The sequence below is a fragment of the Canis aureus genome, chromosome 3, assembly GCF_053574225.1.
Source record: "Canis aureus isolate CA01 chromosome 3, VMU_Caureus_v.1.0, whole genome shotgun sequence".
NCBI classification, from domain to species: domain Eukaryota; kingdom Metazoa; phylum Chordata; class Mammalia; order Carnivora; family Canidae; genus Canis; species Canis aureus.
This window is the reverse complement of record NC_135613.1, coordinates 26,055,264-26,076,377: the sequence shown is the minus strand read 5'-3', so window position 1 is coordinate 26,076,377 and position 21,114 is coordinate 26,055,264. Positions and strand designations below refer to the sequence as shown.

Sequence of the window (21,114 nt, the reverse complement as noted above, 5' to 3'; positions counted from 1 at the left end):
AATAATTCTGATTATGAACTTTGAGATTATTTTTTTCTGAGTTAACATTGTAACATCTTTTTCAAGTGATTAACTCTATTTTAAGGGTAATCTGATTTTTCTGAACCACACATGCATGCTACTACAATTCCAACAGTGCAGAAATGGGAAACACATGGGTTCCTACACACACTCCAATTCAACTTTAATTCCTTCATTCTTTTATTTATACAAGAGGCCAGCTAGTAAATATTCTAGGCTTTGCTGGCCATCTGGTATTTGTGGAAACCACTCAACTCTGCTGGGGTAGGGCCAGAGCAGCCTCACACAACATGTAAATGAGTGGGCCTGGCTGTCTTCTAAGAACTTAGGAGTGGACCAGGTTTTGCCTGTAAACTCTAGTTCCTTTTATCAAATCCTGGTCTCTACTGGTTACTATGTTTATTAGAGTTGTTTTTATGGAAATGGACTTGAATCACATCTGCTGTTACATACCTTGGGTTTTTCCCCCTACTTTGTGTGTCTCTTGGAACTTTCTATGCCTATTCATACAAGTATCCCTAGATTCTGGGTCATGACCCTTACCTCCGAACTGTCCCTTTGTGCTGACGGACCATAATTATCCATCCCCCATGGAAGACAAATAGGGCTATTTTCTCCTTTTCCATCTTCTCTGTGACTCAGTGGTGAACACCTTTGCACTAAAGCTCGACCATTAGATGGCTCTGCCAGGGGCCTGTGGGACCCCTCGTCCTTGAGGCACACACTAACACAACCCATGAAGGATTTTATGGCTCTCTCTGTGGGTTCAACGTTTCTGAATTAGTGGCCAACATTTAGAAATCAGGGTGATGAACCCCAGAAGGATTAGCTGGGGGGTGCCTGGAGGTCACGCCCTGCTGGCTGTCTCTCAAGGGTAACATACAGGGGAGACTGTGGACTGACTTTTAGCATATACCAGGCACCCTCCACAGAAGGGCAGAAATGGAGACTCCTGGTGACCCAAGTGGTCAGGGCTCAGGGAGTCTGGAGAGGACAAGGTTTGGGTATCTTGCCTTTGCCCTCTGGTCAGGGTCGTGCAGGGTGGGACACCCAGACTGAGGCCAGCCTCTGGCCAGCTCCGTCTCCTTGTGGCCCTGCTCACCTTGGCTGGAGGGGCTGACCGGCCTTCGTCCCCTCAGGTGTTGTGGCACCGAGCCCAGTATGAGCCACTCTTCCACATGCTCAGTGACCCTGAGGCCTATGTGTTCACCTGCGTCAACCAGACTGCGGAGCAGCAGGAGCTGGAAGATGAGCAGCGGCGGCTATGTGACATCCAACCCTTCCTGCCAGTGCTGCGCCTGGTGGCCCGAGAGGGTGACAGGGTGAAGAAGCTTGTCAACTCACAGATCAGCCTCCTCATCGGCAAAGGTGACCCGCGTGCAGGTGGGGCAGCCCCAGCCCCGGCCCTGGCCTCCCTGCTGACCCAGCCTCCCCACCTCTCAGGCCTCCATGAGTTCGACTCCTTGCGGGACCCTGAGGTGAATGACTTTCGCACCAAGATGCGCCAGTTCTGTGAGGAGGCGGCCGCCCGGCGGCAGCAACTGGGCTGGGAGGCCTGGCTTCAGTATTGCTTCCCCCTGCAGCTGGAGCCCTCCGCCCGGAGCTGGGGGCCTGGCACCCTGCGGGTCCCCAGCCGGGCCCTCCTGGTCAACGTCAAGTTCGAGGGCAGCGAGGTGAGCCCCTGGCTCCTGCTGGGGACTCCAGCCCATTTGCAGTGTCCAGGCTGCTGTGCCTGCAGGGGATGCTTCCCCGTGAGACTTCCCCGTCCCCCACCAGCATCCCAAACTCACCCTCCTCCCAGTGGGGCATCCATGCCTGCGAGGGACTCAGGCAAATATCCCACCGGGCAAGCTGGGTGAGGCAGACTGACCAGGTGGCCTTGGTCATTGGTCCATCCATTCATTCAGTAAGGATTTCCTAGGTGTCGGCAGTGTGTGTTCATCAGACTCTGCCTCGAGTTGCAGGCGATGTGGGGGGGGACCTATTACAGACACCTAGGCAGCTCTGACCCTCCCTCCTCCCCGCAGGAGAGCTTCACCTTCCAGGTGTCCACCAAGGATGTGCCGCTGGCGCTGATGGCCTGTGCCCTCCGGAAGAAGGCCACGGTGTTCCGGCAGCCGCTGGTGGAGCAGCCGGAGGACTACACGCTGCAGGTGAACGGGAAGCACGAGTACCTGTATGGCAGCTACCCCCTCTGCCAGTTCCAGGTAAGGGGTGGGGTGTGGGAGAGGCCCTGCGCTCAGGTCCTGGGGTCCCCGTAGCCTGTGCCAGGGCCCAGGTGGTATGGGCAGCTGGGCCTTTGGCCCCTCTCCAGCACGATGGGACAGGCCTTTGGGTGTCACAGCAACAGTGTGCCCTTGCTGGGCTGCCCTCCCCGTGAGCACGAGGAGGGCTCCATCCTCAGGATATGGGTGGGGGCAGAAGAGTCTGCAGGACAGGCCTGGAGGGCCTGGGATAGGCGGTGGTCAGTGTCGGGGAGTCCTCGGGTGGCCAGTTACCCAGAGAATATTGGGGCTGCCCTTCGACCACTCACTCTGCCCCCCTATCTCAGTACATCTGCAGCTGCCTGCACAGCGGGCTGACCCCCCACCTGACCATGGTGCACTCTTCCTCCATCCTCGCCATGCGGGACGAGCAGAGCAACCCTGCCCCCCAAGTCCAAAAACCACGCACCAAACCACCCCCCATTCCCATGAAGAAGGTGAGCCGGTGCCTTCTGCTTACCCTCCCATCCGTCCCTTCCTCCCTGCCACTGTTCAACCCTAGAGCACAGTGGCAACCGCTGTGGGCTGGCAGTGGGTCCAGGGCCCCTCATCTCATGCTCCTTGGTTGCTCAATGTTGAGAGTTGGGCCTGGAGCTTGGCCAGCGCCCACAACGCTGGTGTGCTGGGTTGTGGGGTGCTGTCTGAACTTCTCAGGGCAGCCCCCCGGCCTGCTCTCGGGCTACCCTTCTCATGTCCTCCCGTCCCCCTGTGCTAGGCAGAGGGAGAACTCCATGCCCTGTGGAGCTAGGGGTCCTGGGGCACCTGCACGGCAGGTTTGCTGGCAAAGGGCAGTATTGTGGGTGGACACCTGAGCCTTGTCACAAACCGGCAATGCTCTCACCCCACCCACGAGTGGCTATGGGCCTTGCTGGTGGCCAGGGTGCCAGCCATGGGAACCTCCCCTGGATTCCTCTGCTTTGACGGCCCTCCCCCCCCCCCCCCCCCCCCCCCCAGCCTTCTTCCTTGTCCCTGTGGTCCCTGGAGCAGCCTTTCTGCGTGGAGCTGATCCAGGGCAGCAAAGTGAATGCCGATGAGCGGATGAAGGTAGGGGGCTCCTGGGGGGGAGGGGGGGATGTTTTCCGCACAAACAAGGTGGCTGTGGTCTAAAGGGGTGGCAGAGGAAGAAGGGGGGGGTCACATGAAAGCCACCTGACCACATTACCCAGCATCCCTGCCTGGGGTGGTTGTGAGCCGCTTCAAAACAGGAAGGGGGGAGGGGAGCAGGCTGGCCGGCCAGAGAGGCTAATTCGTAGAAACCAGGCCCAGTGAGTTCTGGGTATTTGACTTTGGTGGAAGTTGTGGGGCCAGGCCCAGGCCCAGGGATGTGGGAACTGCAGTCTAGGAGGTGACAGGTGTGGGAGAGGAGGAGGTCCGGCTTGTCCCCAGGGCCATGGGACTCCCAGGGGGCCCTCGGGAGGTGTGCTGCCTGGACCCCTAGGGGCCGAGCCCTCTCTGGGCCATTCACACACCCATCTTCCTCAGTTCTCAGGACAACCAGCAAGGTGCTTATTTCATTGTCCCATCTGTTGGACGTTACACCTGAGTCCTCAGAGGTCGAGAGTCCCATGTGGAGCACTTTTTCTTGGGCTGATTTCATGAGCCTGGCACGTCTGGGTTTCCCTGATAGCATGGAGCACTGGCCGGAGGGCCATGAGGGCCGTGATGGTGGAGTCAGAGGAGGCAGGGAGGGGTGTCCAGGTGGCATGAAGTCCTTCCCTGCCATCCAATTCGGGGCTCATCCAATTCTGAGCAGTGAGAGGAGTTCTTGGGTATCAAAGCAAGAAGGGCCCCCTGGAGTTCCCAAACCCTGGTGGGGACACTGAAGCCCCAAGCAGGGCAGCGACATGCCCTGAGGTCCCACAGAGTCGTGGGGAGCCCATACACAGCCCGCGGTGCCCTCCCCTTCACCCTGTGGTCCTGTGACCCAGCAAGCAGTCAGCTGGCCCTCTTCTGTGCCACTCTTCCGAGCGGGAAGTGGGTTTCAGGCCCTTGTGAAAGGAGGACGTTTCAGAGCTTTGAGCCTTACGTGGGTGGGAGGACCTTGGAGAGGCGAGGGAGGCTGAGCCTCGGCCACCCGTCACCTACACCTGTGTCTTCCCCAGCTGGTGGTGCAGGCTGGGCTTTTCCACGGCAATGAGACGCTGTGCAAGACGGTGTCGAGCTCGGAGGTGAGCGTGTGCTCAGAGCCTGTGTGGAAACAGCGACTGGAGTTCGACATCAACGTGTGTGACCTGCCTCGCATGGCCCGTCTCTGCTTTGCACTTTATGCTGTGATCGAGAAGGCCAAGAAGGCTCGCTCGACCAAGAAGAAGTCCAAGAAGGCGGTGGGTGGGCCAGGCTGGGAAGCGGGGGCCAGGCCTCCGGAGTGGGCATGCTGCAGCCCAGGGCCACTCCCAGCAGGCACATGCCCTGGGCATGGGGGTCCCCTGGAGGGCTGGCAGGCCCTGGGTCCCCACCCCGGCCACCACCCCTGCCATGTGATGGCTCTGGGTTCTAGGGCTGGTGAGCAGGGTGACTCAGAACATTGGGCCTGAGCCGTTAGGCCTGGTAGGAACCCGCAGGCAGCTCTGTGGCGTGGCAGGACCGAGACACTGTCCTCACAGGGAGCAGGGTGGCCTGAATCAGCAGCCTGCAGGAAAGGAGTGGTAGGTCGGCACTGAGTCACCAGGCCCAGGATGTGACTGGCCACTGAGCCATGCCAATTGAGCCACCGCTGAGCTGGGCTAGCCTTCTGGGGCTGGTGTGGTTGGCTTGGGGATAGGGATGGATCTGAGAGCAGGGGGTAGGGATGCATCTGAGGGCAGGAGGGTAGGGATGCATCTGAGAGCAGGGGGTAGGGATGGATCCGAGGACAGGGGGTAGGGATGCATCTGAGGGCAGGGGGTAGGGGTGCATCTGAGGGCAGGGGGTAGGGATGCATCTGAGGACAGGAGGTAGGGGTGCATCTGAGAGCAGGGGTAGGGATGCATCTGAGGGCAGGGGGTAGGGGTGCATCTGAGCGCAGGAGGTAGGGGTGCATCTGAGGGCAGGAGGTAGGGGTGCATCTGAGGGCAGGAGGTAGGGGTGCATCTGAGAGCAGAGGGTAGGGATGCATCTGAGGGCAGGGGGTAGGGGTGCATCTGAGAGCAGGGGGTAGGGATGCATCTGAGGGCAGAGGGAGCTGAGAGGTGCTGGACCTTGCCAGCTTCCTCACAGGGAGTCCAGGGGAGGGCAGGGGAGCTTGGCCTGCAGGCTACGCCCACCCTGCAGCTGAGCAAACGGAGGCTGTTCGGCGGCTGGCCCTGACCCGCCCGTGGTCTTTCCCAGGACTGCCCCATCGCCTGGGCCAACCTCATGCTGTTTGACTATAAGGACCAGCTCAAGACCGGTGAATGCTGCCTGTACATGTGGCCCTCCGTCCCAGGTCGGCCCGGTGAAGGGAGAGGCTCGGGGTGCGCGGGCTCCCAGATGGTGGCATCCCCCACGCAACTCCCATCTGTCCCTGTGTCCAGACGAGAAAGGGGAGCTGCTGAACCCCACAGGAACAGTGCGGAGTAACCCCAACACAGAGAGCGCAGCGGCCCTGGTCATCTGCCTGCCTGAGGTGGCTCCCTACCCCGTCTACTACCCCACCCTGGACAAGGTCAGCCTCCTCATCGCTCAGGGTCTGGGACTTGCCCCCGGGGCTCCCCAGAGCATGGTTCCCCCCACCATCCCCTGAGCGGCCCAGGGCTGGGGCTTGGTCACCACACACATTTGGGGACTTCTTTAACTCTCCGGAATCCTAACATGCTCTAGGGCAGTGGTTCTCATTCAGGGCCACTTGGCTTCCCAGGGGACTTGGGGCCATGTCCAAAGACACATTTGGGTGTCATAGCTAATGGGACAGATGCTCTTGGCACCTGTGGGGTGGAGGCTGGGGATGCTGGGCATGAGGCAGCCCTCACCACTGAGAGCAGCCGGGCCCGAGGCCAGGGATGCTGAGGGGTGGACACCCCCCCACACCAGGGCCCTGTCAGGCCTGGCCCGGGGCTGGGGTCTCCACTGAGATCAGGCCGCTTATTGCAGATTCTGGAGCTGGGGCGACACGGCGAGCATGGGCGCTTCAGTGAGGAGGAGGTGAGCTGGGGGCTGTGGGTGGTGGGGCACTGAGCTGGGCCGCAGCTCACCCTGCCTGCACCCCTCAGCAGCTACAGCTGCGGGAAATCCTGGAGCGGCGGGGGTCCGGGGAGCTGTATGAGCACGAGAAGGACCTGGTGTGGAAGATGCGGCACGAGGTCCAGGAGCGCTTCCCCGAGGCGCTGGCCCGCCTGCTGCTGGTCACCAAGTGGAACAAGCATGAGGATGTGGCCCAGGTGGGGGGAGGGACGGGAGTGGGGGTCGGGGGCGGGCGGGGGAGCCTCCTGCCTGATCGCACCTTGACCACCTTGACCACGGGCCCCCCCAGATGCTCTACCTGCTGTGCTCGTGGCCTGAGCTGCCCGTCCTGAGCGCCCTGGAGCTGCTGGACTTCAGCTTCCCGGACCGCCACGTGGGCTCCTTCGCCATCAAGTCTCTGCGGAAGCTGACGTGAGTCCTGCGAGCCCTGGGCTCCCTGCTCGCTGGGGAGGGCTGCTTGGGCCCTGCCGCCTGGAAGGTGGAGCCCGCGCCCCGGTAAGGACTGAACAGGCCTGGGGTCTGCTCAGGTGAGGCCCGCCTCCCTTGTCCACAGGGACGATGAGCTTTTCCAGTACCTGCTGCAGCTGGTGCAGGTGCTCAAGTACGAATCCTACCTCGACTGCGAACTGACCAAGTTCCTGCTGGACCGGGCCCTGGCCAACCGCAAGATTGGCCACTTCCTCTTCTGGCACCTCCGGTAGTGGACCTGGCGGCCCCCCGTGTCTCCCCAGGACCCCGGGGAGGAGGGGCCCCTGGCCTGCTGGCCTCATGGTCGCCCGGCTGGGTGCGCGGGTGCAGCAAGGCTCAGCCTCCCTTCCTCCCTCCAGCTCCGAGATGCACGTGCCATCCGTGGCTCTGCGCTTCGGCCTCATCATGGAGGCCTACTGCAGGGGCAGCACCCACCACATGAAGGTGCTCATGAAGCAGGTGAGGCTCAAGCCCTGAGGCCCTGCCCTTTGCCAGGCTCTGGCTGGCCGTTTAGAAGGCCCTGCCCACTCCCCCAACACTCCCCCTGCCCAGTCCTTCCCCTGGGCCAGGGCTCAGAGCACCCTTCCTGGCCTCCTACACCACTGTCCTATTCTCCCTGCCAGGGGGAGGCGCTGAGCAAACTGAAGGCTCTAAACGACTTTGTCAAAGTGAGCTCCCAGAAAACCACCAAGCCCCAGACCAAGGAGCTGATGCACCTGTGCATGCGCCAGGAGGCCTACCTGGAGGCTCTCTCCAACCTGCAGTCCCCACTGGACCCCAGTACCCTGCTGGCTGAAGTCTGGTGAGCCCCGAGCCCCCCTGCAGGGCCACCTCCCGCCCTGCCAGACACCCTGCAGAGGGGTCCCTGCTGACTGCTCTCTGGCCCACAGCGTGGAGCAGTGCACCTTCATGGACTCTAAGATGAAGCCCCTGTGGGTCATGTACAGCAACGAGGAGGCAGGCAGTGATGGCAGCGTGGGCATCATCTTCAAGAATGGGGACGGTGAGCAGGCTGGCTCAGGGCGGGATCTGTGGATGCTTGGGCCCCCCACCCTGACGCGTGCCACTCTATGCCCCAGGCAGTGGGGGATGGATAGGGAGGGCAAGCTGGGGAGATGGGGTCCTGGGATACTGGGGCCTGGGTCCCCCATCCCCATGTGTGCTGTGCTGCACCCCGAAGGGAGATAGGGGTCCTGGGACTCGGGCCCAGGCGAGGCTGGGAGCTGAGAGCCCACCAGAAATTCACACTCTTCCTTCTGGGGGACAGACCTCCGCCAGGACATGCTGACTTTACAGATGATCCAGCTCATGGACGTCCTGTGGAAGCAGGAGGGATTGGACCTGAGGTGAGAGGCCCTCCTGTCATCCGTTAGCACTTCCTGCAGGCCTAGGACCCTGTCCCCAAGGAGGCGCGCTCTGTCAAAGCCAACATTGCCACTTCAGTTGGAAAAGGGGTTGTTCTAAGAAGAGCAGAGACCAATTTAAAATTAGGGCCCAGAGAAGAGACAGGGCCACAGTAAGAGTGGAAAAGGTCAGGCCTGGCGCTTGGCATCTGTCTGGCTCCATTGTTTCCTGTGCCCCATGCATGCCTGGCTTCCTGCCCTATCTTGGGAAGCAGTGGCATCTTCTTCCAACCACCCGGATTTTTCTCTGAGCAAACCTGAGCTTGGCCACAGCACCGCCGTCTCTTCTATGCACCTTGCATGCAGGTGCTGACCTCTCTAAGGAGCTTTCCTTCGGAGTTCCAGGAGTCAAAGACTCCTCCTCAACACCTCTCTTCTCCTTTTCAGCATCTCCTCTGGGTATTTTGCTGTCTTGAGCTCCCCTGGGTGGGGGTAGGGTGTCAGGTGCCCCCTGGGACGGCCGGTGGCCATGGCATTTCCCTGTCTCTCCTCCCACCTGGCTAGGATGACCCCCTATGGCTGCCTCTCCACCGGGGACCGCACAGGCCTCATCGAGGTGGTGCTTCACTCGGACACCATCGCCAACATCCAGCTAAACAAAAGCAACATGGCGGCCACAGCTGCCTTCAACAAGGATGCCCTGCTCAACTGGCTCAAGTCCAAGAACCCAGGGTAGGCTCTGGGTCCTAGGGGCAGATACCCTCTCCTTTCCAAGACGTGCAGTGTAGTTTAGGAGTCAAAAGTGAGGCACAGGGCCCATGACCATCTCCATGGCTTCTGGGCTCAGCCGAGGAGCAGGTCTGCTCTGTTGGGGTGGGTTAGGTCTCAATCCCCCCACCCTGGTGTCTGTTAGCCATCGCCATGTAAGGACAACTCTCAGCTTAGGAACATAAAACAGCCACCAGTTATTATGGGCTCACAAATCTATAGCTTGAGCTGGCTGAGCTGCCTTGTTCTTTGGCCTGGACTCACTCCTGCAACTGTTGGCTGCTGGTTGCTTGACTGGCCCGGATGGCCCCAGTCATGTGTCTCCATGTGGCCTCCCCTCAGCCATCAGACCAGCCTTGGCTTCTTCCCGTGGCACCGGCTTAGGTTCAAGAGCTGCAAAGTGGTGTTAAGGTCTGGGCTCTGGGATGAGCCCAACACTATCTCCTCCATGGCCCATTGGTTCAAGCAAGTCCTAATGTCCAACTCAATGGGAGGGGACGTAGCCCCCACTTCTTGGTAGAAGTTGCTGGGAAATGGTCGTCATGGTTTTGAATCCCCCTTCCCACCAACGCATACACAGGGAGGCCTTGGATCGAGCCATTGAGGAGTTCACCCTCTCCTGTGCCGGCTACTGTGTGGCCACTTACGTGCTGGGCATCGGTGATCGGCACAGCGACAACATCATGATCCGCGAGAATGGGCAGGTAGGGGCAGACAATGGCTCCTTTCCTTTGGCTTTCTCCATCCCTCCGGGCACCCCCTACCCCCACCTAGGCACTCTCCTGTCTGATGCTTCTCCTTCCTTCTTCTTAGCTGTTCCACATCGATTTTGGCCACTTTCTGGGTAATTTCAAGACCAAGTTTGGAATCAACCGTGAGCGAGTCCCGTTCATCCTCACATATGACTTTGTGCACGTGATCCAGCAAGGGAAGACGAATAACAGTGAGAAATTTGAAAGGTGAGGATGCTCGGGAGGGGGGCACCAGGCTTGGTGCAGGGTTTGCAGGGTCGGGTCCTATAAGAGGAAGCTGGGGTGGGGGTGACCGGAGGGTGTGGGGGCTATTTCCAGGGTGAGAGCAGGGTGGGAATGGCTGGGAGGACCCAGAGCCCTGCCTCCCACCTCCCTCCACCCCTGCACAGATTCCGAGGTTACTGTGAGCGAGCCTACACCATCCTGCGGCGCCATGGGCTGCTCTTCCTCCACCTCTTTGCCCTGATGCGGGCTGCCGGCCTGCCTGAGCTCAGCTGCTCCAAAGACATCCAGTACCTCAAGGTAAATGCCAGGCAGACGGTAGCCCCCACCTCCCCCAGGCCCACCTCTGGGCATTGCGGCCTGTGGAGCCCTGAGCATGGGGGAGCCCACAGGGCATCCCCAGTGTGGCTTCCTCATGCCACCTGTGACCCAACCGCGGGGTCTGGTGGAGACAACCTGGTTCTGTTGCATATGTGTTGGGACCTCCCTTGGGCCACCCTCTTGTGGCTCCTCTTGTACAAGAGGGCTGAATTAGTTACACTCCCTCTCTGTTTAAAATGCTTTTCCTCCCTGTGTCTTTTCAGTTTGGGAGAAGCTGGGGGTTCATGAGGGTGGTCAGCCCCAAGCCCCTCTTTGGTGCCTGGTCCATACAGAATGAAGCTGCCCCCTCCCTCCCCCTGGAGTTAGTTTCCAATGCAGAAGACAAGGCCACATGTCTCCCACCGCTCCCCCAGGGGGCCGAGACTTCCTGGCTCGAGCTGGCATCTCACTTTGATGGTGGGTCAGGAGGCCCATCTTTGTTTGGGATCAGAACCAAGAGCTTTTCCCAGGGGAGAGGTCGGTGGGTGTCTCCTGATTTCCTTCCTGCAAATTCTTTCAGGAGGGAATTTACAATGTTGGGGGCAGAGGGGTTGCGGCATTGAGCTCCCAGTGGCCCCCTTCCTCCGGTGGAGCTCACTGCTTTGATGGTTTTGCCTCAGGACTCTCTGGCGTTGGGAAAGACAGAGGAGGAGGCTCTAAAGCACTTCCGAGTGAAGTTTAACGAAGCCCTCCGGGAGAGCTGGAAGACCAAAGTGAACTGGCTGGCCCACAATGTGTCCAAAGATAACAGGCAATAGCGGCCCCTTCGGGAACCCTTGGGCCCCGGAACCAGGCACCCTCAGCTGCCCTTTGGGGCCGAAGAGCCGAACTGCACCCCATGGGAAAGAACCTACACAATTGCCTTTTGTTTACAATGGTTATTTATTTATGACTTGAAATGTTTCAGGAACTAAACAGCCATACATGGAAATGCATCCTTTGCGCAGGGGTGGGTGCCGCCCTCCAGCACCCCCGGTCAGGGCTCTGATGAGATGACACTGTGAGTGGGGCTCGGGCTCCTGGGAGGCTGCATCTTGCCAAGGACTGTAACCCTGAGTCTTCCAGCTGGTGAATCGGGACCCAGCAAAGACTGCTCTCCCCGCCGCCGGGAAGCCTGCCTTCCTCACAGGCTCCTGCCGGGCTGCATGGGCTTGGGCTCCTGGCGGTCAGCTGGCACCCGCCATGTAGACGGGGCCCCCACGACTCCGCTCACCCCCTCCACCTTCGTGCTCTCTCCACTGAGTGAGTGCTGGGCAGCTCCCAGAGGAAGCCTGGGTACCCTCTAGATTCAGGGATGCTTGCTTTCCACTTTTAAAGTGACTCTTGGGTACGGGAATCCTCTCATCTCTCTGCTGTAAAGCGATTTTGTTTGCGGGTAAGAAAAAAAATAGCCAAACTACGTACTGAACCTTGATGGCTCAGAATGGCCTCCACCCCATAAAGTATAATATATGCTGGTCCTCAAGACATTAAAAAGATTTGAGCTTGATGGAGCTCAACCATGGATGCAGGTGCAAGCAGGTCAGAGTACTTTGTGCAATTATCTGCCTCCTGCCCTCGTAAAGCAGGTTTTGAGGGTGGGAGGACTTGATCTCCAGAACTCTCCCTTTTAAGAACCTGCTGTGAGGAATCAGGTACCAGAAATGTGAGGTGGGTCTGGGGTGGAATCTTCTCCTCTGACGGTACATTTGCTTGAAGCGGTTCAGGCTTAGCCTGAGGTGGATGTGAAGAGCTCTAGAGATGCCAGGTTCCTGGGCCTCTCCCAGCCATCTGAAGCCAGTGCTAGAGAGGGGACGAGGAATCTGGGTTTCTCAAAGCCCACGGTGATCCTAATGTATTAGCAGCCGCCTTGGGCCACACCCAGTGACACTACTGGTCTCTCGAAGGCCTTTCAAGGCCCAGCAGAGCTGGGGTGGCTGCCCTCTGGACAGGTGCGTGGCTTAAAAAAAAAATAGCCCAGGTGCTGACCTTTTTTGGTTAGGTGCAGTCCAAAGGCAATAAGTGCCGCCCCCAGAACACCACTGACCACACTCTTGTCCTCATCTAAGTGCTGAATTCCTTTGCCCCACCTCGCCAGTTTGGAAATAGGAAAAGACGAGTGTATATCTCTATGTCATGTTATTTATTGAAACACGTCTCTGCGCTTCCTGGCATTCTGGTTCGGGTACCATGCCTGTGCGCTGGCAAGAAGAGTTTTTTTTTTTTTTTTCAGTCTTTTAATGTTTCTCTATGGGGAAGGTGACTTCAACACAAGAGATGTGGGTTAAAGACCAAGCACTCTGTGAAGCCCTGACATGAGAGGTAAAAGCATACCAGAAGAAATAAAAGCCTTCTTATGTTGTTATCAGGTCAAAAAACAAAAACCAAAAAGCAAGAGGATGCAAGATTAAAACAAAACCAGGACAAAACCTGACACACTCTGCCACTGGAGTTAGAACCAGCACTTTATTGTAGTGTATACACGTTCTGACCTCATCAATATACACATCTGGAAAGTGACACCACGCGGAGTCCGCATTAGCATCTATCATTGTCTACACAGAGCAGCTACAGTGACAGTACATGAGGATGGCCACACACGACGCAGGACAGCTGCATTGTCCTCGAAACTAGCAGTTATGATCACAGAACAGTATTCAAAATTATTTTCCCCCAGTTTTAGAAATCTAAAATTTTACATGTAAATTAAAAATGAAGTGCCAAAGGGGTTTTAGCTCATGACTTGTCCTCTCCTTTTCCTTCCCTGCCAGGCCGAGCAGCAGGGCTCCTCACTCCTGGGGAGTGGGGCTTACCTCTGGGGCTGCTGGAGGGAAAGCTGGCACTTTGCCTTTGGGCCACGGGGCGTCCTTGGGAGCGTGTCTGTCCTCAGACGTTCTGAGTATGGACCCCTCAGGTGGGTTCTGACTCCAAACCAGGTGGCCAGACGCTTTGCACCATCCACACGTACACTCACCAGCAGGGCAACGGACATCTAGTCGGTGTGAACCCAAGGCTGCGCACGAGGAGTCCAGCTTCCTGCGCAAGGAGCTGCCGGTCATTGGAGGAGTGTGTGAGGCCAGGGACCCGGGCACCCTCTCCCCTCTGCCAAGTCAGAAATGGGAAGAATCCCAAAAGAAAGCCCCGGCCATTTCCAGCCTCCAGAGTGGGGTCCCTGATCCAGTGCCCTCCTGCTGAGCAGCAGGGGGGGTGGCGGCAAGTCTGTGCCCCCTAACTGCCTGCTACCCTGCTGAGGGGGTACACCCAGCAAGGCCCAAGCAGGGCAGCCCCCTCTCCTCTCGGGGCAAGGGTGGGGCAGGAGCCCATGGGGTCTCTCCTGCGCTGTGTTTCAAGCTTCACTTGGCATGCCAGTCCTGGGTGACACAAGCACAGAGGACACGAGGAATCCCACTTTATTTACAAAATATTAAAAAGTCAGTTTGTCATCTACATATTTAACCCCCATTCTGCCATTTTATACATGCACTAGTTTGGAAAAAAATAAAAACTTAAAAAAAAAAAAAAAAGGGAGAAGAGGATTACGAGGTGGGAGTGAGCAATTTGAACCCTTTGCCAACGAGTCCGGTCATCGCAGCTTCTCCAGAGGCGCGAGGGGGCCGCACAGCGTGAGCCGTGGGGAGCAAGCAGCAGTTTCCCACATAACTTAGGAGCGGGGTGGGGAGGCCTACACACCAAGCACAGGCGCGTGGGCGGCGACAGGGAGGGTCTGTAGACCTACTGGCCAGAATGAATTTGTACACCGTGGACCCTGGGGACGGGAGGACACGTGACGGCAGAGTCTCCTGAAGCAGGAAGCAGGTGGGGGGGCGGCCTCGTGGCTCAGTAGCTGAGGGTGGAGTCATCCCACTCTAGCTGTTGCTGCCTGTTCACGTTCTGCTGGTCCCCGTGCTCCCCCTCCTCCTCCTCGCTGCTTTCCGACTCGGCACTGGTGATGTCATCCTCCTCTTCCCCATCCTCACTCTCTTCTTCCTCCTCCTCCTCTTCTTCCTCCTCACTGCTGTGCTGGTCCTCATATGTCTGATAAAGAGACAGCACATGAGCCAAGCCCCTGGGCCCCACCTGGGTGCATGATCCGAATGTCCCCTCCCCTGCCATCCACCTGCCGGAGCCGTGGAGAAAGGGAACGCTGCATCACACTCCACGTCCATGGAGGGCTGGACTATGCTGGAGGTCACCCCATCCCAGATGAGAGCAAAAACAGCTCTGGTCACCACCCCCAGGGTCTGTCAAATGGAGGGAGTGTTTCTACACTGACTGGGTGGCACGAGCTGGAGTAAGGCCTCGCTGGACCCCCAGTTTGCCTGCCTGAGGAATAGGAACACCTGCCCATCACCAACTTGTCACGTGGATCGAGGGACATGTAAGCCACGTAAATGGGGAGATGCCAGGGCCATGCTGCGTTTCCAGGACGAGTGTCGCTTAGGCCCTGGCCTGCAGTGGTGTTTGGTCATGGGGGCCGCCTGCCCGCACCTACCTCCATAGGGTTTACAGTGATGGTCAAGGCAGAGTCATCCCAATCCATCTCATTCTCCTTCCCGGTGTCCTGGTCCCGCATGGTTCGCTGATGTGCAGCCCGGATCCGGAACACTCCCAGGATAATCATGAAAACCAGGAAGCTGACACACACCACGATCACAACAGTGGCGGTGCTGGGGACAACTGTAACCGAGAGGACACAGGACTGTGATGTCGGAACCTGCCCCAGACAGGGCTGTGCCCTCAATCTTCCCTACACACACGTGGATGCTTTGTGGGCTGCCCACCTCCTGCCCTGCTGGTGCTTTATTTAGTCCTTCGTGGTGGCACAGAATCACAGAGCCCAGCCGGCTGTAGCTATTGGGACTGGGGGCTGGGCTCCCGGCTGGAAGTGGGAGAGCATCCCCACCATCCCAGACCTGACCCAGATGGCCCTGCGGCTGCCCACAATCCTACCTGCGAACGGGTGGGGGCTGGCCAGGTTGTGACCCGAGAGGTCAACGAAGGCATGGTGCTCCGGGTGGACAAACTGCGGCTGGGCAGCCATGTGGCTGGCGTGCTCCATGGGGCTGGCCGCGTGGATGACGTTCACCTGTAGCAGAGAGACAAAGCAGTCCAAGTGAGGCCCAGGGCAGAAATGTGGCTCAGAAGCGACCAGGACTAGCGCAACTCAAAGGGGTCCCTGGACCAGCACTGCTGAGCGGACGACAAGGGAAAAGAACATAATCAAGGGTCAGCTCTTGGAAACCATCCTGAGTGCTTGATATTGTCACACATCCCAGAAATAGAGCGCTGTTCTAAGAATTCCTTTTTATTGTATTTCATAAAAAGAACCTGTCCACAAAAGACTAGAAAAGCCACCAGCACCGTCCTTCATTGCGGGAAGCACCAGCACAGCCCATTTTCCCGCTTTTCCCCCAAATCACAACCACATGAAAGAGCACAAATCATAACCATTTATTTCCTTTCAAATCTGTTACCCTGTGGCTCAAACAAAACCCTCCTCAATTCTTCGGCACCGTGACTCCAGCATTTGCTGCTCTGAGCTCACCGTGCAGAAATTCAATTGCTGAAAATCACTCTGGGCCCATTTCGCCAGACCACAGAGGCCCTGAATAATGAAGGGGCTGCCGTCCAGGCCTGTGGAAGACTTCAGAGCAGGGTGAGCACCCTCTGATCACTATGCCCTGAGTCACCACCACCACCAGGCTCAGCAGACAGCACAGCATCCCTCTCTACGGGCCAGCCCCACTTCGGCACCCCTCTCTCCTGGGCCAGCCCTATGTTGGCACCCCTCTTCTCCCAGGCCAGCCCCACATTGGCACCCCTCTCTCCAGGTCAGGCCCACACGGGGACCCCTCTCTCCCCAGGCCAGCAGTCTGCAAAGAATCTTTGGTTCCCCGGGAACTGCTCTTTCTCAAGCAGTATCAAATCTCAACAAACCACCTTGGCCCTACTCAGGAGGTATTAACTGCCTCTGGCTCTAACCACCTCCTTCCAAAGGCTCCTCAGACTTCCACGAAAGGGGTGTACCAGCTGCACCCTGCCCCCCAAACCTTGCAGGTCTGACCTGCAGCAGCCCCCAGAAAGGCTAGCGCACCTGGGAGGTACCCCAACAATTGCCACATAAATGTTCTAAAAATGCTGTTTGCAAGTATAAGGGCCGTAGGTGGATGGGCACCAAATCACCCACCACTGGCCCTTCCCAGAGGGGGCCCTGCACCCACCTCCACCTGAAACTCGTTGCTGACATAGCGGCCATTCAGCTCCGAGCAGACGAGCTTGAACTTCCGGTCAAGCAGAGACCTGGTGTGCCAGTTCCGATAGCGCAGGAGGCGTAGAACCTCCTCGTAGCTGGCCATGGTGTCCACACCTATAGGGAGAGGGTGCAAAGATCTCCTGGTGACTGGGGTCAAAGCCAGGGTCAGGGGTAGGCTAGAGTCAGGCTCAGGGGTGGCTGGACCATGAGGGCACATGTTCTGGGTTTCTGGTTGCGGGGAGAAATGCAAGTGTGTGGGCACGTCTGCCCCTCTCCAAGGGGGGTGCCATCACCTGCCTGACTTCCACCCCCTTGTCAGGACAGGCAGTAAGGTGATGCCTGTACTTCCCTTCATGCCAGGAGAACGTGTGCAGCCCACACCGATGCTGGTGAGCCTCTCCTCTACCATCGCTTCCAGGACTCTCCCAGAGCTTGAAGGTGACGGGCCCAGGGCTGAGGCTCACACTCTGCCCCCAGCTGGGCCTTGGCCTGCTCACCTGTAAAGACCATGCCCAGGTCGGAGCCGCTCACTGCAATGCCCTTCTGCTGCAGGCGGGCCATGTCCACCTCCAGGCTCTCCTGGGCTGGGTTCAGTTCCTCCCCGTCCACCGTGACCTCGCAGGTATCCAGGTCGTGCACGATCTCCTCAGATACCAGCGACTCTTGAACTACAAAAACAGACCAAGCACCCTTAGCAGAGGCCGGGAAGCCCAGGGAGGCCAGTCACATTGGGTGGCCTGCTGGCTCTCCTGGAGCTCACAGAGCCCTTTAAAAGACTGACGCCAGAGGCCCATTCAAGAATCGGGGTGCTTTATGTGTCTGGGAGGACTGGTCCCCAGGCAGCCCTAAGAATGGGGAGCCCCTGTGCAGCCAGCAGGAGCCACAGTGTCCCTACAATCGGCCCAGATCCTTTCAGATCTGGACATCATGCCAGAAAAGGAGGAAAGGACTCTTTCAGGTGGGTTTCCAAAGAGCATAATGAACTCTAGACTGTGGGTCAGATTCTGGAAGCAGACTGAAGAATAACATCAAAACATTCAAATCTTAAAAATCTCAGAAGAACACAACACACTAGGAAAGTAGTGGCTGTGGGGGCTCAGCCACCTGGGTTGGAGCCAAGGTGAGGGTGACTATTCCAGGCAGAAGAGGTGTTACCTGTGGGGTCCTCGTCCCCTTCCCCTTCAGGCTCCACTTCTCTTGTGATGGTGCTGATGATCCGAAGCTCGGGGAAAAGGAAAACTCCTTCTGGGCTTTCAAACTCAGAAGCCGCTCGAGCAAAATGGTGGACCCCACTCAGGCTGATCTTGGGCTCTTCCGGCTGCAACACCATCACGTAGCCATCCACTGGGGGCACGGAGATGCAGGCGGCCTCGTTAAAACACCTGCCAACAAGAGATGGAGGAGGCAAGGGTCAGGGCTTCAAGAAGCGGTTTTGTAAGCTACATACACAATGGCCTATGGATTGCAACTGACTGGATCCCCCAAGCACCGGGAGCACAGAGGCTGCCACAGGCCAGGCACAGGCCTCCGACACCATTCATAAACACTGTCCACACCCTCTAGTAACAAGCGATGGCTCAGCTGTCCTTACAGAAGGGAGGCTGGGTTGTCTTAAAAACTTAAATATACACATTTTCTTCTCGAGAGTCATGAGGAAAGGCAGCTTTATAGTTAAAAATCAGCACATACTTGACCGTGCTGGTGATTTTGAGTCTTCGGATCCCAGGTGTGGGGAATTGCCGTGAGTTCAGATAGGCGACGTGCTGCATGGCCTTATCCAGCTCCCCAACATCGTCTCCCTCCAAGGTCAATGCCAACTGACTGGGGTTGGTATGGATCTGAAATCATGCCAGAAAGGGAAGAGAAAAAGGGTTCTAACTGTAAGAAACTGAAACCACACACATGCTGGCAAACAGGGTTTGCGGGGGACTGATCTGCATCAGTGACCTGGCGAGAAATAGCTCACATAATCACAGTGACAAGACCCTTTCTTCAAGGATAAACACCGAAGGCACAAATATATCTGTGGCATAAGAAATAGAGGGGCACCTGGCGGGCTCAGTGTATTGTGACTTGTGATTGCGGGGCTATGAGTTTGAGTCCCATGTGGGTATAGAGAGAACTTAAAAAAAGAAATAAATCTATTTGGCCTCTGTCCCCAGTTTCTGATACAGAGTCCGCCCAAACCCTGGAAATTTCCTGAGTGACAGGAGCACCTTTTGTTACATGTAACAAGCTCCTTCCAAGCACACCAGCATCTGTGCTAACGAGCAGGCTCTGGGTGGCTGAGATGGTTTCAGGATGGAGCTGGCTGCTGAAATCAGCCGTGTAACTACAGGGCTGACACTTTCAGTCCCAACCCTACCCTCTGGCCAATGATTTAACCAGCTGTGCCTACATACAGAAGCTCCATAAACACCCCAGAATGATGGGGTGTGTGGGAGGGTGGCGCTCCTAGAGAGGGTGGGGAAGCTCCTTCCTGTTCCCTACTTCCTTGCCTTCTGCCTTGTCGCCATCTGGTTGTTCCCGAGTGGTATTCTTTATAGTAAACCAGTGGTAGTAAGCAAAGTGTTTTCTGCAGTTTTCTGGATAGGTCAACCAAATTACTGAAACTGAAAGGTGGGGGGACTTTGGGGATCCCTGACTTTGTAGCCAAACTGGACAGAAGGGTGGGTAACCAAAGGGCCTGACACTTGCCACAAGCATCTGTGGTGGGGGGTGGTCTCATGCGGCTGAGCCCTCACCTGTAGGGTCTGTGCTGACTCCAGGTAGTCAGTGTCAGAAGTGAACCCAAATGTGGGACCCTCACAGGTGCCTGGAGAGTTGGGGAACTGGTTAGTGGAAAAAACCCTACACACTTGGGGTCGGAGATGTTGTGAGTAAAAACAAGCCAGGATCAATCACATATCAATCCTTTGCCAATGGCCTGCATACTTGTGAGCCAAGGAAGTCGTGTGAGGGAATGCCAGGGTTACCTTCACGCCTCTACTGCTGTCCTCAGGGACTTGCAGGTCCAGCCCTTCTTTGCAGGTATACAGACAGTCAATCACCTTCTTGTCCGCGAGTTTCCCAGAACGGATGGTTAGGCCAGCCAGATTACCTCGGAAAAACTGGGTCATGTGCAGGTCACCACCTTAGGGACACACGGATCAAAGCAGGCAGTTATTATGGGCACAGCCCGGGGCCTCCTGCTTCACTTTTCAACGCAGTGTTACCAGTGGTGGCAGCTTGATGGAGGGACATGCGGGTTAGTTCGTACCAAATCCTGTTAGCCTTGCAATCTACATGGAAGCGCAATGGAGAAATTAAATCATTTATGATCATGCATGTGACCTGGAGACAAGAGGTGTTGGGGGTCCCTCACCTGACGCCCAGAAGCCAAGAGGTCCCATGAGTATCCCTGTGCAACTGACCACTCCCTGGAAAGGGTGGCCTACATTGCACCTATCACGCTGGTGCACAGGTGACATTTTCCAGCAGCGCCAGGCTGGCGGATCACTGCTTTCTCAATCAGGTGGGTCACGCACTGGGCTGCTTTTTCTAACCGAGCACACTTGGGGATACACACAAACTTGGGAATGAACCCACGCCAACAGGACAAGGAAGATGAAAGGGACGCTTACTCTCCCTGTTTGCACATAACAGGCCTTGTGTGGCTTATCTGGTTGAGTCCCATTGTGCCTGGCCCCCACTACTAAGGACAACTGGGAACTGACGGTGTTATAAGGAAGACAGAGACCCAGAAAGTGGTCCTGAGGGGCTGTAGCCAGGAGCCAAAAGCAGGTGAAATGGAACTTATTCTCGTAACGATGAAGGAGACCAATGTCCAAGCATGTCTCGTTCCTGATAAGGACTTTAGACACTGTGAGCCATCACCAGGGAGTGAGATTTCTAAGAAGCAGATGTTTAAAATTTAGTATTGGTGAGGACAGAGTATCTAGTAATGAGTTTCTTCCTGTCCTGTGGTTCAGCCACATGGGAAGCAGGAGGTGGCCTCCCTGATGTGGCCTGTGAGATTTCAGCAGGGAGCCTCATGCAGTGGGATCAGGGGTACATATGATGGTGGGGAGGGTCTCATTAGTGCAGTGCATTAATGAGTCATTTGCCCTCACAGCAACTGGGATCAGACTGGGCAAAGGGTCAACCCCATGAAGCACTGAGGGAGCTTAATGCAAAGCAGCAGCTCAGATGGTGTCTGGGATGAAAATGCAACTCGGGCATCTCATGCGAAATGTGCAATGAATTGATATCTCGTCTTTAAATGAAACACAAGAGTGAACCGTAGGGAAAGATCCAGCAACCTGCAGAGGCCATAGGCACAGGTTCGGTTTCATTGTCATTTTCAAATGCTGGATACTCTGTAGAAGCAAGACAAAGACAATAGAGAAGGACCAAGAGGTTAGGCTCTTCACATTGGAACTTGAAAATTAGTCTTGAGAAGCTACCGAATATAAAACACAAAGAGAAGAATTCCCATCTGGGCCCCCTTGGAGACATGCCTCCCATTCCCCAAGCAAGCTTGGACCTGACTGTCTTCTCCTAAGAGT

The 21,114-nt window shown here is 57.0% G+C and overlaps 2 protein-coding genes across 15 annotated transcripts in view; one reads left to right on the top strand and one right to left on the bottom strand.

Moving 5' to 3' along the window:
- The window catches only part of PIK3CD (phosphatidylinositol-4,5-bisphosphate 3-kinase catalytic subunit delta), a 54,130-nt gene extending 40,235 nt beyond the window's left edge, over positions 1 to 13,895 (top strand). For 6 of the 11 annotated variants that reach the window (XM_077891287.1, XM_077891281.1, XM_077891284.1 and 3 more), the window contains 21 exons: positions 1,161 to 1,389; positions 1,465 to 1,694; positions 2,049 to 2,228; positions 2,573 to 2,722; positions 3,240 to 3,329; positions 4,388 to 4,609; positions 5,592 to 5,688; positions 5,777 to 5,907; positions 6,333 to 6,383; positions 6,452 to 6,619; positions 6,712 to 6,833; positions 6,976 to 7,119; positions 7,250 to 7,349; positions 7,514 to 7,692; positions 7,781 to 7,893; positions 8,158 to 8,236; positions 8,798 to 8,965; positions 9,582 to 9,705; positions 9,815 to 9,960; positions 10,143 to 10,275; positions 10,560 to 10,913. In XM_077891287.1, the coding sequence (XP_077747413.1) occupies positions 1,161 to 1,389; positions 1,465 to 1,694; positions 2,049 to 2,228; positions 2,573 to 2,722; positions 3,240 to 3,329; positions 4,388 to 4,609; positions 5,592 to 5,688; positions 5,777 to 5,907; positions 6,333 to 6,383; positions 6,452 to 6,619; positions 6,712 to 6,833; positions 6,976 to 7,119; positions 7,250 to 7,349; positions 7,514 to 7,692; positions 7,781 to 7,893; positions 8,158 to 8,236; positions 8,798 to 8,965; positions 9,582 to 9,705; positions 9,815 to 9,960; positions 10,143 to 10,275; positions 10,560 to 10,898 (3,195 nt within the window). In that variant the 3' untranslated portion in view covers positions 10,899 to 10,913. Of the gene's footprint in view, positions 1 to 1,160; positions 1,390 to 1,464; positions 1,695 to 2,048; positions 2,229 to 2,572; positions 2,723 to 3,239; positions 3,330 to 4,387; positions 4,610 to 5,591; positions 5,689 to 5,776; positions 5,908 to 6,332; positions 6,384 to 6,451; positions 6,620 to 6,711; positions 6,834 to 6,975; positions 7,120 to 7,249; positions 7,350 to 7,513; positions 7,693 to 7,780; positions 7,894 to 8,157; positions 8,237 to 8,797; positions 8,966 to 9,581; positions 9,706 to 9,814; positions 9,961 to 10,142; positions 10,276 to 10,559; positions 10,914 to 10,955 lie in introns of those variants that run through there. The other 5 variants (XM_077891292.1, XM_077891291.1, XM_077891290.1 and 2 more) reach the window with 5 other exon arrangements.
- CLSTN1 (calsyntenin 1) overlaps positions 12,762 to 21,114 on the bottom strand; it is an 82,917-nt gene continuing 74,564 nt past the window's right edge. For 2 of the 4 annotated variants that reach the window (XM_077891296.1, XM_077891293.1), the window contains 9 exons: positions 20,869 to 20,925; positions 19,543 to 19,700; positions 18,257 to 18,405; positions 17,723 to 17,949; positions 17,065 to 17,235; positions 16,536 to 16,681; positions 15,265 to 15,400; positions 14,807 to 14,991; positions 12,762 to 14,349 (listed from right to left, as the gene is read on the bottom strand). In XM_077891296.1, coding sequence (XP_077747422.1) covers positions 14,152 to 14,349; positions 14,807 to 14,991; positions 15,265 to 15,400; positions 16,536 to 16,681; positions 17,065 to 17,235; positions 17,723 to 17,949; positions 18,257 to 18,405; positions 19,543 to 19,700; positions 20,869 to 20,925 — 1,427 coding nt within the window. In that variant the 3' untranslated portion in view covers positions 12,762 to 14,151. The remainder of the gene's footprint in view (positions 14,350 to 14,806; positions 14,992 to 15,264; positions 15,401 to 16,535; positions 16,682 to 17,064; positions 17,236 to 17,722; positions 17,950 to 18,256; positions 18,406 to 19,542; positions 19,701 to 20,868; positions 20,926 to 21,114) is intronic. The other 2 variants (XM_077891294.1, XM_077891295.1) reach the window with 1 other exon arrangement.